General features: G+C 38.8%; 1 protein-coding gene across 9 annotated transcripts in view; it reads right to left on the reverse strand.

Annotated features, from left to right (window-relative positions):
• The window catches only part of PPARGC1A (PPARG coactivator 1 alpha), a 739,235-nt gene that overhangs the window by 111,107 nt on the left and 613,574 nt on the right, over positions 1-14,554 (reverse strand). For 8 of the 9 annotated variants that reach the window (XM_031942840.1, XM_031942835.1, XM_031942839.1 and 5 more), the window contains one exon: positions 7,235-7,414. In XM_031942840.1, coding sequence (XP_031798700.1) covers positions 7,235-7,414 — 180 coding nt within the window. Of the gene's footprint in view, positions 1-7,234; positions 7,415-12,583; positions 13,248-14,554 lie in introns of those variants that run through there. The other variant, XM_003773348.3, reaches the window with a different exon arrangement.

Here is a 14,554-nt window from a genome sequence, read left to right on the forward strand (position 1 = left end):
GTCCCTCTTTGTGACCCCATTTGGGCTGTTCTTGACAAAGATACTAGAAGAGTTTGCCATTTCCTTCTTCAGTTCATTTGACAGATGAGGAAACATATAAATAGGGTTAAGTGACTTGCTTAGGGTCATAGAGTTAGGAAGTGTCTGAGGCTGAATTTGAACTTAGGAAAGTAAGTCTTCTTGCCCCCAGGCCTGGTACCACTGTGACACATAGCTGTCCAATACATATGTATAGACGAGTGCATGTAAGTATATATACACACTCAAATACACATGTGTGTGCATGTATACGGGTGTGTACATGTATGTATGTGTATGTATAATATTAATATCTATCTATATTGTACTGCATATATACATTAAATATAATATATATGTATATATATAAACCTTTTCATTGCTGTAAGCCTCTTCTCTTTATCCTACATCATCTCTCATAGTCTCAAGCATAAAATAGAAATTCAATGTCTATTCCTTGAATATTGGTCACTCATACACATATATGTATATGCAGATATTTATACACACAATACACACACACACACACACACACACATATATATATTTATCTTTAAAGTCATAACTAGCATCCATTCTATCTAATGGCTATAATATGTATCTGTGCATATATGTGTATATCATGTAATTTAAAAAAATAAATGGGAATAATCCATTATTCTTTAAAATTTATATAGGAACAAACTCACAAACAAAGAAATGCACATTCTCCTGGTTATCAAGCAACAAAACCCGTTAACGCTGGCAGATTTCCACCTGCTATCACTACACGACCAGCTTCAGAACATCTAACAAGTCACATTCTCACACCGTCATTCTCATCTCCAGCATCCTCAAGCATCCCAAGCAGCTGCATTCAGAAATAACAGGAGCATGAATGAATGCCCCCTATTCAGTTGTACAGAGATATTAAAGCAAGTGTTAAAATAAAACAGGGCGAAGGCAGCCCATATTGACCCAGAAGAAGCAGTGTATTATTCAAACTGACCCCATGCTACACATATTTACACACTGCTTCCCTATAAAAAGTAATCCTTTATTCTCTCCCTCTGAACAATACACAAAGGCTAAGGGAAGGGAAGGAAGTTATGTTGCAATATTTTGAAACATAAATCATGTTGCTAGCTGTTCCAGAGACAGCATCCTGTTTTCCTTTTACAGGTAGCATAGGCACTCGAGGCTACACCTTTAGCCTTTTACTAAAATTTTCCAAAGTCGTGATGAAATTACACCTGGATAGCCGCATTTACATATTCAAACACTGGTAGTGCAAGAAGGAACACTTGTTTGTGTGTCTAGTTACTCAACCTGAATGTATAAATGTGCATTGAAATAGTTTTGCGTCTATCCAGGAAGAACTTCGTTTTTCTACATTTTGACTCTCAGCTGATTTAGCTATTCCTCTGACGTTGAGTGAAATTGAATGACAGCAAAGGAGATGGCAAAAGAGCCATTGCCAGAAACTTATTATAATTTTTAAATCTGCTATCTGAATTTTTTTAAACTAACAACATCATGGCCTATAAGGGAAAGACTTTAAGAGGGTCCCGGAAAACGTGTGTACCATTTTCAGCATTCTAGGACAAGTCATTTAACTTCTCTGCACTTGATTCCTTCCAGAAAGGGAGATCGATTAGATTTGTTATAGATGAACTACAAAGAAGAAGTCCATTTAGCTTGCTTTGCACAATACCGGGGATAGGCAGTCATTGAGTACGTTTTTGGATTTGATGACTTAAGGATTTGAGATCCTTGGAAGAGAGATAGAAGTTCTGTTATAATAGATAAGAGACATGTTTGGGGAAATGGTTCGACTGCAATTCTTGCTTTAATGGTAAGCATCATGGAGCGAAGACAGGTAGATATCCTTTCTGAAAGTAGTTGTTATAAAGAGACCTGACCTCACCTACAGCCAAAGCTTATTCTCTTTGACTGTCAATCGCTAGAATGCAACTCTAAGAAGACATGGAATAAAAGTTATTAGCCACAGTCAAATCTTACAAAAGTTTGTTACACCATTGCTATAAATAATTGCATCAAAATAACCCTATATGTTTATCATTTAGACAATGGAAGAGACAGTGACAGCATTTAGTAAGATACTCTCAGATCTAGGCCATTAGCATTTCTCTTTCTATGTGTATATATATTTATATATATATATATATATATATATATATATATATATACACACACACACACATACACATATACATATATGTATAGGAATGTGTCTGTTTGGATATGTAAATATAAAACATGTATATGTATATATGCATGTAATATATAGCTCCACATATATGTATATATATTCACAATATATGTATATGTATATATATATATACACATATACATCTAGTTATATACTGAATCTATATTATATGCATATATATTCCGTATATGTACATATATATGCACTATATTTGGGTATATATGTGTATCCGTATTTATATGTATATGTATATATAGGGTTTGCTTCTTCTTCAAGGAGAACCATTATTTACCAACTCAAAATTCTGCTTTCTAATGCTCTAGGGATCCTAAACAATTTTATATCATTCTGGGTATTAGGAATATTATTTAAAAACTACTCTGTTTCTTAAAAATTTGACTTTAAGAAATCTAATTATCATCTGATTTTACTCTGGATGACCTGGTGTCTTCATAGTTTTATAAAAAGTAATGTTTGGTGCCTCATTTAAAATGAATGAAATGTAGAAAAACAAACTTGTTTCCCTTCCCAGTTCCCTTCCAGTAAATTCTTGGCAGTTGAATCTTGAATAGGAGATATAGGAGCAAGGGAGTTTCCTCTGTAGAGAATAAGCATCAATCTAGGGATATTTTAGCTAGAGAGCCAAAGATCCCAATAGTATCAACATAAAATTTCACAAATATATAAGTAAGCTTTATATCCTTAGATGGGAATTTAATGAATAAGAAAGCTAGCCTCTTAGTTTGATGATTGGCTCTGTTTTTATTTTTTTTTTTTTTGATCCAAATTGTATCTAAAAATATCACCCAATGTTCAACAGCTATCTTTTAATTTAGAGCTTATTGAGGTCCTATCCAATCACTGGAGAATTCAGATTTTATAGAGGTAAGAATTCTTTCCTCCCTCCCTCCCTCCCTCCTTCTCTTCCTTCCTTCCTACTTCTCTGTCCTCTCCCTCCCTCTCTCTGTTTGTCCCTGTGTCTCTGATTCTGTCTCTGTGTCTCTGTTCTCTGTCTTTTTGTCTCTCTCTCTCTCTCTCTCTCTCTCTCTCTCTCTCTCTCTCACACACACACACACACACACACACACACACACTGTTTATTTAATGCAGCGTGACTTAAAATTGCCCTGTAACCTGACAAGTGTACTGAATGAAGAATGTTCAATTTACCAGTTTTAACCAGCCAAATCCTCACATGAACTTTCTAAAACCCAAGTGAGAAGCCTGGGAAAAAATGACTAACCACAATTCTCCAGAGTTTTCTTCACCTTTTTCCCTTCCCACATTTCAATGATAATAACCATTGCGAGTTCTAGTTGACACCTCACAAGGTCCATTGTCTCTTTCGTTTTCTCCTTTTCTGTTCCAGTCTCTAACAAAAAGATGGCTCTTCCTTGTCCTACAGAAGATCAAACTTTCTACTTGTGTCATTGATCACCTTTCCTTCCATCTTCTCTGGGAGTTTGTTCATTGATCCCACAAACACAGTCTGTTCTTAACCACTACCTCCTTTTCTATTCCTACAACATGCTTAGTGCTTTTCAATCCTTAAAAATGCTTCACTTGACTTTGCCTTGCACCCATTCACATCTTCTCCCCCTCTCTCCTTTTTTCTCCCTCTCTCTTCTCTCTTTCACAGTCAAACTCCTACAACACAAAACTATCTTATTTATTTATCATATACTTACTTCCCAAGCCCTCACAGACTGGCTTATATGGAACTGATGCCTTTGGGATGATTGATACGCTCAAGCATCAAGTCAGATTGCTTCTTATCATCTTTGTTCTCCTTGTTATCTCTGCGGCTTTTAACTAAGTTGATCACCCCTTCCACCTGAATATTTTATTCCTCAACATTTGGGCCACTTTCCCCTCCTGGTAAACTTCTAAGCAAAGTCACCCCCTCCTTTTTTAAACACCTTTCTTAATCATTATTCATGCCCTACCTCCAAACTATGTTTCCCAAGGCCTGGATCTTCATTTTTCTCTATATCCTCTTCCTCTGTGACTCCATCAGATTCCATGGATTCAAATATCATCTCCAAGTGGGTGACTCCCAATTTTTTATGTCCAGTCTCTTCTCTCTTTTAAGTGCCACTTCCACCAACCACCTCTCTTAGATACTTACTCATCAAACAATTTATCCCAAGCAGATTGAATTATCCGTACCTGAATGTGCCCTTTCTCCAAACATTTCTATTTCTGTTGAAGCTATAACCATAATTCTAATTACTTCGGATAGCAATCTAGATTTTACCCTTGACTTTTCTCTCTACTTCATCCACAATACCCAATCAGGGTGCCAAGTCTTGTTGATTATACTTCCATAATATCTCTCCTTTCCTTTACTCAGAGGCTGAGAAACCTATTCAGATCTATTCACATTTCACCTGGAGTATTGCAATTGTCCTAATTTTCTTAATTGATCTCTATTTCTCTACTCACTCTTTTCTCCAAGTCATCCTCCCCAGAGTTTCCAAAATCATCTTCTTAAGGTACAGATTTGACAAAGTCACTATTTAAATATATTCCGTGTCTCTCTCTGTTGTCATTAGGATAAAATGTAAACTCCATAGCTTGGCATTTAAAGGCCTCAGAAACTGACCTCACCTACCTTTCTGGATTTATTGAATATTAATTATTTTCAGAGACTCTATATTCAATTCCATTCACTTTTTTTAGTAAGTACACATTATGTTAATGACACTGCTAGAGATACTGGGAAAGATATGAGATAATCCTAAACTTCAAAGAAAAATTATATTTTGCTGGGGATATGACATATACCCAGATTAGTAATTACAAATTTTGTTCAAAATATATTCAAAATTCAGTAATGTCAAGAGGGAACGATCAATAGCAAAGAGGGGAGGGGACATCAAGAAAGACCTCATGAAAGAAGCTAGGGATTCTAGGAGACAGAGAAGATGGTGATACATAAAGGAAGATGACAAGAGCCAGTCAGACTGGTCTGCTAAATCTTCTGCTTCCACATTTTATTCACTGCTCTCAATGATTATACAAGAAGTTTCCATCGTCCACCTTCTCGCTTCCACCTAGTAAAATCCTTAGCTTTCTTTATGACTCACCTCAAAGAGCTATTCTGGATTCAAATCCCAGTTCTTAGCATTCTCTCCCATCTCACTTGATCTTATAAATCATTTAGGCATTAATATGTTGTATTTGCTAGTAGAATGATGCTTCCTAGAGAAAATAGTCATCTTCCATTTTTTGTACCAATACCTAATACATTGCCTTGCATGTCCTAGATATGTAACATTTGTTGAACTGAATACTCCAAGAAGAAAGTATCATAAAACAAAAATGCCTTTTAGAACAAATGTCCTAAGCTGGTTTTGTGTCATTGACTCCTCTGGCAGTGAGGTGATCCATGGACCCCTTTCTCAGATATATTTGTAAGTATATATTATAAAATATAAAAGATTCTTCTCAACTGAATAGCAATTAAAAATAAAGATGTAATTTTTCCCATTCAAATTCAAGGAAATCTATTCATAACTTTTGGAGATTTGTGGACCCTATGTTAAGAACTCCTGCTTTAAAAGGAAACCCTCTAGCTCATTACTCTACATTTAAGTTAATTAACTTGGAGAAAGAAGATTCAATCCTATTTCAATATTTAGAAGAGCTTGATACAGATTTGTAATTGGTGACTATCATCCAGAAGCATTCTCTCATTTCTCAATCCATAAATAGTTATTAACTTGAAGTAATCTGGATTTCCTATCAAGTCAACTTATTGACCAATCCATTGACCTTCATTCAAGTCTCTCCCTAGATTACTAAAGTTTGGAACCAATCGATGAGATCATCCAAAATAATAAAATATACTCCAAAGAAAGCAGATTTTGTACAATTCAAAGAATAATACGTTGACAGTTAAGTGAGACTATAGAAGTCACCCAGTTTCAATTCCCTCAATTTCTCTGATCTGGGGAATGAGACCTAGTGGTTACAATAGCTACATAAATAGCAAATTCAGCGTTTGAACCCAGTTTTTAAATATATCAAATATTTGAATCGAAATAAATCTTAAAACCATTTATTCTAACTTTCTCATTTTATAGATGGAGACACTTAGGCCCCAGAAATACAGATTTCAGGCAGATGGTTACATAACTATCCTGGACAAACACCCGGCTCTTCCAATGCCCGGCTCAAACTTTGCTTTTCCTATACATTCCTGTTTCTGAAATGCAGAAACTGCTCAAACTTTTTACTGCAACTCATAAGCTCATTTCTGATCAATTGTTCGAGGCAGATAATTCTTACACTAAAAGGGCTATGAAAAGAGATGTGGAAAGCCATTCTTTTAATGAATTCAGAATGCAATCAACCAGTTGATTGATAAGTTAGTAGTGGGGCACTGTATAGAGACCTCAAAAGGAAGTGAGTTAACCTGTTTTTGAGGTATTTCCAATATTAAGAAACAGGGAACCTTTTTTATCGACTACAATATAAATATGGCAATCTAGTAGAGCCAGGGATGTGGACAATAAAATAATCCAAACAGTTCACCCACTTTATAAAGTTGGCATTTAAGGCCTCGGGTATAAAGGAGTGCATTATTCCATATTAATTTATACTGGGCATCCGTTAATGTCATGTTCAAGTTTGTCTCTTTCTGTGTGAAGAAGAAGACAAACAGGTTTCGATTTTGTTCTCCTTTGTCACTAATTCTCTGTCCCCAATTATTTCATAATACCATAGCATTTCATCATATGGTACTTGTAGTCTCAAAAAATAAAAATTTAAAAAATACATATACACACATTCATTTGTTTCCAAGTATTGTGTTTTGTGTTGGGTTTTTAAACCACAAAAAGTAAATTGTCTTAGGTGATGAAAAGTCTTTTAAAGAAATCAGTGCAAGATTGACTTTTAATTGTAAGATTTACAGCTTTAGTACTTAATAGCATTATTTAAAAGGCTGGTTAGAAAAAGAACAATTCAAAGTGGAGTTCCCAAGAGGGACTTCTTTACCTCAAATATATTTGAAGATTCATTGCTGTACTGATTGGAAATGATTTCTGATTGGTCACTACACCATTTGAGTCCACCTAGGAAGCCGTCTGCATCCAAGTCATTCACGTCTAGCTCAGAGAGGTCAAGTTCTGGGAGATCTGGGCAAAGAGGCTGGTCTTCACCAACAAGAGCAGCACACTGTAGAGGTGGAAGAGAAAAAAATAACTCATAAACTACAGGAATTTGTTAAACGGAAAGAGCATGTGATAGGAATTAAGCCGGGCTTATTTCAAATGACTCACAGAAGTTAGTTACCTTCATCTTTAATGATTAGAAAAATATCATATATATTCTCCCATTCTTTATTGTCCAAGGACATTGTGCATAATCCATCAGCTGCATCTCAAAGCAAAGGAAAGACCCGGTTTAAGAGACTGAAAACACCTTTGATACTAATGTCTTTAACAATTATATTCCATGGAATCTCTTTGGTTATTCATATATATATACATATATATAAATATTATATGTATATATATATACATATATATATATATAGCATCATAATAGCTCTTCTTTGGTTGCCTTGAACAAGTGGTTCTCAAAGAGTGATCTGGGAACCCTTCAGGAGGTCTATTTTCATAAAAAAACAAAGGAATTTTTATTTTAAATATAATAAATAGCAATAGATATAGTTTTCATATATCTTTCATCACAAACGCTTTTTTGGGGGGAGGCAGAGGTCTCCAATAATTTTTAAAAACATAAAAAGGTGCAAAAAGACCAAAATGTCTGTTATTAATATCTGTCATTGTCATGAAATCTGTCATACCTGATTTTTTTCTTCCCAAGTGAACTGAGGCTTTTCAGAGCAATTTACACTCTTAGAAAGCTACCTGGGGCCACTGAGAAGTTCAGTTTGCCATCCAGGATCAAGAAGCCAGTACCTGTCAGAGGCAGGATCTGAACCCTAGTCTTCTCCCTTCATATTATCCCTTGCTTCCTTTAAAGAGAAAGCTGCTACTTCCCTAAAATGTAAACCTAAAATGGACCAAAATCCTTCCCAAACCAAAAAGAACCAAAAACAAAAGGAATTAGAATGCAATATCTTCATCTGTGTTGCTTAAAATACTGGTTATCATGTATTGTCACCCCTATAATTAATCTTTCTAAATAAGCATTTCCTTAATGATGTCACATAAAAAATTTACTGTCACGGATCTCAGAATCATGGTGGCGCAATGGGTAGAGCACCAGATCTGGATTCAGAAAAACCTGAATTCCAATCTGACCTCACTTACTAGTTGTATGATCCTGGGCAAATTACTTAACTCTGTTTGCCTCAGTTTCCTCAGTGGTAAAATGACTGGAGAAGTAAATGACAATCCCTCGGCATCTTTGCCAAGAAAAACCTCAATGGGATCAGGAAGAGTCAATCACAATTGAACAATAATTCTCCATGTGCTTGAAAAAGACATCAGCTGCATTGAATTCAGCATTCCTCATCTCTTTATAGTTTAATTCAGAAAAGAGAAGCTAGAGAGAAAATTCAGACTTCGGGGACCCAGGTGTGCTAGTATCTCACCCGCCTGAATTTCTAGGTCCCTTCCTCCTGGCAGTGACTTCTCTTGGCAAAACTAATGCCGGGCCATCTTTCATTTGCCATGAAGCAAAATATCCTTCTTGATATCTAGACTCTGAAGAAATAAGTTTAATGTACATTTGTTTCCCAGATCACCTCTGCCATCCCTGGAAGGCTGCATTACACGGGTCATATGCAGCAGTCTGATTGTGCGCAACACGCTGGGAACTAGGCACTTGGTAATCGAGTCAGCAGTTGGTAAGGAGTTGGGGGTGGCTTGTAATTGACTGCCTTTCTTCCATAAGACCACCAGGCCACTGGGATAGATGCAAACAGCAGGTTAAAATGTAGGACCGAAAAAAAGGCAATTCTCAGACGTCAACCAGTTCCTTTCTTTTTGGCTACTTCTTCCATTCTTATTATCTGTTACTCCTAATCACCAGATGAATATTATTGACCACTAAGGTAAGGCATGGTTGAAGCAGGCATTTCGTTCTAGTAAAACATTCACATTTGTTCCTGGAATTTCATCTCCTCTGTTTTATACCTCCCTGTGGGCAAGTCTCTTTAATTCCTGCCTCCTACCCCTCCTAACTTCCCAAAAGAAAGAAATAAACAGTTCTAATGCAGGAAACTAGAGCAGGAGTGCTATGATCTAGGGCCTCTTTAGTGGTGCAAAGGAACTCTACTGGCTTATTTAAGAGATATTCTTCAACCTGGGAAGTCTACTTACACACACACACACACACACGAGAAAAACAAGAAATCTTGAAATCTGCAACAAGTTTCTGCTCAGAGGTCTGTAACTCAGCTATGGTGCCTTAAGAATCCTCAAGTGTCTTTCTCATTGGTGACCAATACAAACTTAAGACCAAAACAAAACAAACATATCTACACTGGATACACCGATTGGTTTACAACTCTTCTGGCCTGGGCAGATACATTTTTAAGTAATGATAGTCTAAGGAAAGACAGATGTTTAGGGGGAAAAGAAATACAAGAAGTGCAGCAGAACCCATAAGGATCGGTGGCTTTTAAAAATATATTCAAGTTGAAGTGAAGTGCATATGCTTTCACCAATGTTGACATGATAATAAAATCAATCCTACTGAATGTAGCATTATACTGCTAATCTGAGACGCATTAGTAGCAAGTGTTCCCATTATTAATTTATATTTGGCCTTTGAATGGTACCAGATTTAACAGTCTAAATCCTGGAACTGTCCTTAGTTGACATGCTGATATTTACTGTATCCTTCTACATCTGTAACAGGTGTACTTTATCGTAATCACTGAGATGCATTCTATTGCCTCCACTCCTGTAACAGTTACTTCACAGATACAGTCTTCATTGCAGAACGAGATTGAAGAGAGTGAAGGAGCAACCAAACACAAAAGCCTTTCCCCCCTTATTTAAAGAGCAGGCGACAAATTAGCTTAACTCTATGGATGATAATGAATCGATATAATAGAGCATAATTTTCAATTAATCTTTTGGAGGGTTTTTTGATGCCAGCGATGGTGATTTTTTTTTTTTGAGGCATAAATATCGGACTTGTGCATTTCAATTATGATAATGAAAAAATGATTTGAAAACATTTTCCAATGGTCCAGGGGAGCCAGCCCAGTCGGGAATGACAGCTTGGTGAAATGGGCGTCCTGTGGCTCGTCTCTATCAATCTCTGTAACCTTATTGTACATCACCTTCATTAAACTGTGGAACACCGGGGACTCAAGGAGCTCCAGTGATCTAGGCCTTTATTAACCGACGCTGTCATTATGTGCAAAAGGGCATAATACGTTTGAAGATGACGGCAAACCTTAAGGATTCCAAAAAGGAAAGCTGCCTAAACACTGTCTGCTGTTCCCGAGCTTTTCGATTGCTATGGGTGACCCCCAGAGTCAGCTCACCGGGACTCCGGCATATCGCCCCATGGAGAGCCACAGAGATACCACTTGGTCCATTTCAACCAGCCGCTCATCCATTTGACAATTAGTATTAAAATCTAACCTTTTTTTTCTCCCCTCTAAGAGAATGCACTGCTGTAAATTAAACGCTTCTGATGCTTACTTAAAATGACTGCAGGAACTCCAGTGATTAAAATAAATCTTCAATATTTCCATATAATCTGGTTCCTCAATCAGCTCCTAGCAGTATCAGGAATAATACATGATGGAAAAATGAAGCTACAGCAGCTGAGACCCACAGTGTAAGCCAGTCAACAGCCCACAGGATACTCCAGCTACTCAGAGACAATTAGGACTTTGGAGCCACTTACAGCCTTGACTCATAATAGCCACAGGACATATAAATTATCCATATCTATTCCCCTTTACCAAGAAAACCAAACGAAATAAGAACAATTCTCCTCCACAAAGAAAATCTCCCAAAGCCACAGCTAGCCACCAGCACTGGAGAACGGGACCACAAAAAAAAAAAAAAAAAAAAGAGTTAAGAAAACAATCCACGTCTCCCTAGATGGGCCAATCTCTTTCTGGGACCGTCCTGGCAAAATGCTTTTCCCTCTAGATGTGGATCTCTGCACCACATGGACATCTTATTTAACTGAATCACGTGGCAACATTTTATCCTCCCCTTTTTACCCCATGTGCCCCCAGTCACCCAGAGGAAGTCGTCGGAGCTCTCCTTTTCTAATTCATTGTGAACAGGTTGACTTCCTCCGGGTCATTAACTCGAGTGGGGGCGCAGCCCACCAGAACGCACGCAAAGTTTCCCGTTGCACAAGTTGTCCAAACTTTGAGCTAACATCCCACTGCACCGAGTGCAGACGTGAAGAGATCTAAGCCAGTGCACATTGCGGGGAGCTGCTTCCTCTCCCCCTGCCTCCAAAAGCCCGGGAGTCGCATCCAGCCCAAGCGGGCGATTCCTAGCACAATTTATTTATTATTACACAAGCGGCGGCGGCAGGGGGGAGGGGGGTATAAGGGAGGGGGGGGGGGAACCGGCACCGGCAGCAGCCTTAGCATTAGCAGCAGCAGCAGCAATTCCACACACACAATCCCCGCATCCACTCTTTTGCCAGTCTGGCGTCTAGGGTGCCCAGGGAGATTTAACCATTTGTTGCACGATTCCCCGAGAACCTTGCGCTTCCCGGGAGGCTTTTTTTTTTTTTTTTTTTTGCTTTATTTGCCCCAATCCTGCCACGACCCGGATAAAGGAGAAGAAAGTAGCATCTCTGCTTGGGATTCCGGTGGGACCGATTCTGCAACAGCCCAGCAGGACTCTGCTCGGGGTGGTGGTGAGTTGCTCAGCTGGGAAACGGGGGCGGGGAGGGAGGGGGAGGGAGGGGGAGGAGAGGGAATCCCGAACGGGGTGCAAAGCCAGCTCCATTTGAAAACACTCCTTTCCATTTCCCGTCCACCGTATTCTACCTCGGAATGGCCTTTTTCCAAGCAGGCCACTAAATGCCACTGGAAAGCCTCGCGACTGCTTCCTATCAATATCTTAGAGCATAAATATTGCATCTGCCCGGAAAGAGAGCCAAAGGCACAGGAACAGAGTTTCCAACTGCAAGAGATCCTGAGGACGGCAGCTAAGCTTTGATTTGCTCCCGGCCTCCGAGAGGAACCTTAAAATAGCCAACTTAGGGGAGTTAAGATAAGATTGCGACTTGTTTGCAAAAATCGCCTGCCCGGTTTGACTCGGCTCCTGATTCTCCTCCTCCAAAAACCTCCCCTTCTCCAGAATACTTGCGTCCAAGTTAAGGCGCTACAACGGTCTGCAGTGCACACAGCCCGGCTCGGCTCGGCTCAGCCCGGCTCACCTCTATGTCACTCCATACAGAGTCCTGGTTGCACATGTCCCACGCCATCCAGCTTCTGAATGACGGCAGTAAAGCTTGGAAAACTACAATCCACAGAGCGTACACTCATGCAGGCAACTAGCCTCTTACTGAGAGGGAAGCGAAGGCACCTGTCTTACTACTGTTGCCAGTCACATGACAAAGCTATTAAAAAGTAGGCTGGGCTGTCACTCACCCAGCCTTCTCTTGTGCAGCCTGCTGCTCAGACTCGTGACGTCACTCAAAGGCAAGACCTCGCTCTCGGTGAAGTAAAAGGTTTCACAAAAAAAAAAAAAAAAAAAAAAAAAGCAATCGGACTTTGGGAGGCTTCCGAGCTTAAAGGCAGCCTTGAAGGCCACACCTCCTGAAAGGAAAGGACTCCTTGCTTAGACGGGCAGGAAAATCCCCAAGGAGCTTGGGAAATCGCGCTTGCCTTGGGGCAGAGCTAAATCGGGGACAGAGCCCTGTTTTGGTGCAAATGAAGAAGTGAGTGATGGGGGCCCAAGCGGGCGCTCTCTTCATTTATTCGCCTATTTCGAGGGGGTCTCGGAAGTTCTGGCTGGTCGTTTTCACTGCTGGGATAGATATTGTGGTATTAATCAGGCAAGTTGATCCACTGGGTTGAACTTTGGGCTTGTTTGACTCCCAGCCCCCACCGGTCACTTCTGATTTCTTTTTATTTTTTGGTCATTTGGAGAGATTCAAAAAATGCCCAAAAATCTCTAGTAAAAAAAAAAAAAAAAAAAGATTTACTTGTCTCCTGGGCACCAATGAAATGCCAGCCTCCAAGCAGTGCTGCTGGTCGGTCTGCTCCATATAAGGAGATGAGGCACAGGAGCCACACAAACGAACAGCATCACCCTTCCTAATTATTTCCACCTCTTTCCTAATCTCCTGGAAGACAAGTTATCAAATCCAGCTGCCCAGAGTTGTTCAGATCCTTTCTGCAGCTTCAGAAGAAGGAGCTTTTCCTCCAAAATGGCCTGGGGGTGCATTTTTGGATCAACACTTTATTCCAAACCCACCGACCTGGCTGCTACCGGTTGGAGTTTGCAAATGGGAATGGCCAGTAGTAAGGTGAAAGCACCAACACATTATTAACAGAAAGACTTTTTTTTTTCTCCCCCCCCCCCCCCTTGGGCTTTCTCCAGCTCCTGTCCCTGAGACAATGAGGGCTGTTGCAGGTGCACCTGTTTTCTGATGACACTACAGACTGAATACATAACAAACTCAGGGTACCGAGCAGCACTGAAAAATATTTCCCATAACAGAAAAATGCTTTCCCTTAACCCCTTCCAACTATCATGTGTGTATGTTCTCCATCTTCCTTTCCTCCAAAATATAGAAAAATTGAGAGACAGCTGTGTTACTTAGAGTAAAACAGGGCCCTTTTGAGTTTATGCAACTGCTTTACTTGACATGATAGAAAGGAAACTTTACCAAATTAAAAAAAAAAATAAAAATAGTAGATATCTGAAATTCTGGGCTGTATCGGTGATTGAGTTTGCTAAGGTTAGTATTATTGCCTTTCTGAGAAACAATTATTTATGGTGATTTATTAATATGTACTGAAAATTTAAAAATGGCTAAATATAATAAATAATATACTGAGATGGGAAAGAAAAAAAAAACAACAGTTCTAAGAATAGTTTGCTTTTTCTATCAGATACAATTTTTTTTTGGACACTATCCGCATTAAGCAACAAGTAAATCCTGGGATAATACAACCACTTTGATAGTTTATCATTATTCAGTTCAAAAACGATTCCACCCTTTTGGTTCCTTTTTAAAAAATAACCAAGCACATATTATTGGCACGTTTGCAGGCACAGATGTGGAGATGAGATCTTATTTCTGCTCTTTTTGAATAAAAAAATGATAAATACTGTGATTTTTGCAAAGTATTTTTACAAGCCATTAATGGTATCCCATTGACTTAATCTCCAAAGAAAT

Source organism: Sarcophilus harrisii, chromosome 6 (genome assembly GCF_902635505.1).
Source record: "Sarcophilus harrisii chromosome 6, mSarHar1.11, whole genome shotgun sequence".
In the NCBI taxonomy this organism is placed as follows: domain Eukaryota; kingdom Metazoa; phylum Chordata; class Mammalia; order Dasyuromorphia; family Dasyuridae; genus Sarcophilus; species Sarcophilus harrisii.